The sequence below is a fragment of the Terrapene carolina genome, unplaced genomic scaffold (genome assembly GCF_002925995.2).
Source record: "Terrapene carolina triunguis isolate 2854851 unplaced genomic scaffold, T_m_triunguis-2.0 Scaffold31888, whole genome shotgun sequence".
Lineage (NCBI taxonomy): Eukaryota > Metazoa > Chordata > Testudines > Emydidae > Terrapene > Terrapene triunguis.
This window is the reverse complement of record NW_020696239.1, coordinates 362,025-365,913: the sequence shown is the minus strand read 5'-3', so window position 1 is coordinate 365,913 and position 3,889 is coordinate 362,025. Positions and strand designations below refer to the sequence as shown.

Genomic DNA, 3,889 nt, shown 5'->3' with positions numbered 1-3,889 from the left:
AGCCCAAAATTTCAAAAATCATGAGATTGGCTTTAAAATCATGAGATTATGTAAAAATAATAGATTTGATGCAGGGGCAGCAGAATAGGGGGGCCAAGGGGCCATTGTCCTCCCACTTTTCACTACAGGCCTGGCCCCCTTCCCCTCCTCTCCCCCTCCCAAGGCCCTGGCCAGGCCAGAAGCTGGAGCCTGGCCCAGGAAAGAGTAGCCCAGGGAGAGCTGTGGGAGCTGCAGACCCTCCACCTGCCCGGGGTGGGAGGGCCTGACAGCACCCCTGGCCTGTGTCTCTGCCCCCCAGGCTCCCCGCCAAGGGCAGATGGAGGGTCCGTGGCTCTCCACAGCTGCCCAGGTGGCTCTTACCATGGCCTGGCCAGAAGCTGGAGCTGGGTTGGCATAAGAGCCATGTGGGCAGCTGTGGGGAGCCACAGACCCTCTCCCTGCCCTGAGGGGGAGCCTGTGGGAGGACTGAGGGGGAGCCAGGGGCTGCTCTCGGGGCCCCCAACCTGGGCACGAGGTGGGGTCCGGACTTCCGGGCCCGGCTCCAGCTTGGCTAGGGGGTGGGGCTTCAGGGGGAAGAGGCAGAGGTGGAGCCATGGAGGGGGTGGGGCCTTGGGGCCTCCCCCATGTGTAGGAAGAATCCATTGCCCCAATTTGATGTTTCTTTTATTTGCCTTCTGTTTTTTAGCCTTTAGGGTGTACTGGAGTCACATTTTGAAGCTGTCTCTACAGCCATGAGGGCTAGAAACATACTTTTTCTTTAAGAATAAAGGCTGAAATCATCACAGATCCACTTGACCCCAGGAGCTGGGGCTTTAAGGAAAACAATAATTATCATGTAAAAAGCGACAGAGTCCTATAGCACCTTATAGACTAACAGATGTATTGGAGCATAAGCTTTCATGGGTGAATACTCCGTCAGACGCATGTAGTGGACATTTCCAGGGGCAGGTATAAATATGCAGGCAAGAATCAGTCTACAGATAACGAGGTTAGTTCAATCAGGGAGGCTGAGCCCCTCTTCTAGCAGTTGAGGTGTGAACACCAAGCGAGGAGAAACTGCTTTTGTAGTTGGCTAGCCATTCACAGTCTTTGTTTAATCCTGAGCTGATGGTGTCAAATTTGCAAATGAACTGAAGTTCAGCAGTTTCTCTTTGAAGTCTGGTCGTGAAATTTTTTTGCTGCAGGATGGCTACCTTTAAATCTGCTATTGTGTGTCCAGGGAGGTTGAAGTGTTCTCCTACAGGTTTTTGTATGTTGCCATTCCTAATATCTGACTTGTGTCCATTTATCCTTTTATGTAGGGACTCTCCAGTTTGGCCGATGTACATAGCAGAGGGGCATTGCTGGCACATGAAGGCGTATATTACATTGGTGGACGTGCAAGTGAATGAACGGGTGATGTTGTGGCTGATCTGGTTAGGTCCTGTGATGGTGTCGCTGGTGTAGATATGTGGGCAGAGTTGGCATCGAGGTTTGTTGCATGGATTGGTTCCTGAGTTAGAGTTACTATGGTGAGGTGTGTGGTTGCTGGTGAGAATATGCTTAAGGTTGGCAGGTTGTCTGTGGGCGAGGACTGGCCTGCCTCCCAAGGCCTGTGAAAGCGAGGGATCGTTGTCCAAGATGGGTTGTAGATCACTGATGATGCGTTGGAGAGGTTTTAGCTGAGGACTGTAGGTGATGGCCAGTGGAGTTCTGTTGGTTTCTGTTTAAGGCTGACAACCTGCCAAACTTAAGCATATTCTCAGCAGCAACCACACACCGCACCACAGTAACTCTAACTCAGGAACCAATCCATGCAACAAACCTCGATGCCAACTCTGCCCACATTTACAACCAGCGACACCATCACAGGACCTAACCAGATCAGCCACAACATCACCGGTTCATTCACCTGCACGTCCACCAATGTAATATTTGCCATCATGTGCCAGCAATGCCCCTCTGCTATGTACATCGGCCACACACACCTATTGTGGAATAGACATGAGCAACACATCTCGAAGAACACCAGTTATGGAAAAGGTAACTGTCTTTTTTGTGTTTAAGCTCACCAAAGATTTCACTGTTAAGCCAAGCTGGTCGCCTGCCATATTTGCTATTCTTTCTGCACATCAGGATGGTTTGTTCCTGCAACCTCAATAAGGATTCTTTAAGATACAGTCAGCTCTTCTGGACTCCTTTCCCCCTCATATTAGCCTCCCAGGGGATCCTGCCCATTAGTTGCCTGAGGGAGTCGAAGTCTACTGTTCTGAAATCCAGGGTCTGTATTCTGCTGCTCTCCTTTCTGCCTTTTGTCAGGATCCTGAACTCAACCATCTCATGGTCACTGCTGCCCAGGTTGCCACCCACTTCTACTTCCCCTACCAATTCTTCCCTGTTCGTGAGCAGCTAGTCAAGAGGAGAACGGCCCCTAGTTGGTTCCTCCAGCTGCAGCATTTGCACCAGGAAGTTGTCCCCAACACTCTCCAAAAACTTGCTGGATTGTCCGTACATCCTCTTCATCAACTTGAAGAGTTTCAGCAGGTACATCTCTGACCACAACTGTTTTTAGAATTTCTATCCATTCCGTCGGGTTTTGCTGATTTATCAGCTCCAGAGGTAACATATACTAAAGAAGAGCACAGAAGATTTTGAAGATGCTTCTGGTTGAGGACAGATGGATCAGACAGAAGCTGAATGAAACGATCTTTCAGAACGGGCAAGAAGTGCTGCATTGCTGCTATCAAGGGACTCTGCTCCTCTAGTTTCTTGTATTCATAGTCTGTACCCTCCCACATCCCAACGTACTGCCTAGCCCGGAGCCCCCTCCTACACCCTGAACTAATTTCTGGCCCCACCCCAGAGCCCACCCCCCCTAAGCCAGCCCGGTGAAAATGAGCTCAGCTAGTGAGGGAGGGGGGAGAGCAAGCGACAGAGGGAGGGGGGATAGAATGTGTGGGGGTCGGGACCTCAGAGAAGGGGTGGGGCAGGAGGCGGGACAAGGGTCATCAGTTTAGTGCAAGTAGAAAGTTGGTTGAGGTCACGTGCCCAGGAGAGTTTTACCCCTGGAGTCACCAAGCTCCAGCCCATCACGCCGGGCCCACTGCGCTCGGACGCGGACCCCGTGCAGAGGTGCTGGAACTAGGGGGGCTGGGGGGGCTGCTGCACCGCCGGCTTGAAGTGGATTCCGTCACATCCCGGGTTTGCAGTTTGGCCCAATGGCTCTCAGCACCGCCCACTGTACAAATTACTCCAGCACCTCCGCCCCCACGTGCTGCCCACGGCCGCTCCCGAGGCGGGGCAAGGCGGGGCTGCCTGCGGGCACGCTGCAGCTGGACGCCCCTGCGAGCCTACAGCGAGCTGGCAGGGTGCGCTCTAGCCCCCGCCACCGGAAAGCTGCGCACGCGTACTGAGCAGTTGTACTGCCAGTTTGATGTTCCTACGCATGCGCCCTGCATCCCGTTTCCGGCGGGATCTGCTCGTTCCGCTGTCACCCGTTTCCTCATTGCTGCGCCTGCGCAGTGCCGACGAGTCGTTCCCCTCAGCCTGCTCGCTGCCGCCGGCACGATGGTGCTAGATCTGGACCTGTTCCGCGCCGACAAGGGCGGGGATCCCGGCCGCGTGCGGGACACGCAAATCAAGCGCTTCAAGGACCCGGCGCTGGTGGACGCGCTGGTGGAGGCGGACGGGGCCTGGCGGCGATGTAGGTGCCGGCCGGGGAGCGGGTCCCTGCCAGATGGGGTCCGCGGCAGGGCGGTGCGCATGCGCGAACGGGCCCTTCCCGTGGAGGCAGTGGGATCCCCTTGCACTTGGTGGGGAGGGGTCCCTGGGCTCTGGGCGCGGCCCCCCTTGCACTGGGGGGAGGGGTCCCTGGGCTCTGGGTGCGGCCCCCCTTGCACTGGGGGGGAAA

The 3,889-nt window shown here is 55.1% G+C and overlaps 1 protein-coding gene across 1 annotated transcript in view; it reads left to right on the top strand.

Moving 5' to 3' along the window:
• The first annotated feature begins 3,424 nt into the window (after nucleotides 1–3,424).
• The window catches only part of LOC113409281 (serine--tRNA ligase, cytoplasmic), a 21,482-nt gene continuing 21,017 nt past the window's right edge, over nucleotides 3,425–3,889 (top strand). Inside the window, exon 1 of the mRNA XM_026663015.2 lies at nucleotides 3,425–3,682. Within this exon, the coding sequence (XP_026518800.1) occupies nucleotides 3,547–3,682 (136 nt within the window). The 5' untranslated portion in view covers nucleotides 3,425–3,546. The remainder of the gene's footprint in view (nucleotides 3,683–3,889) is intronic.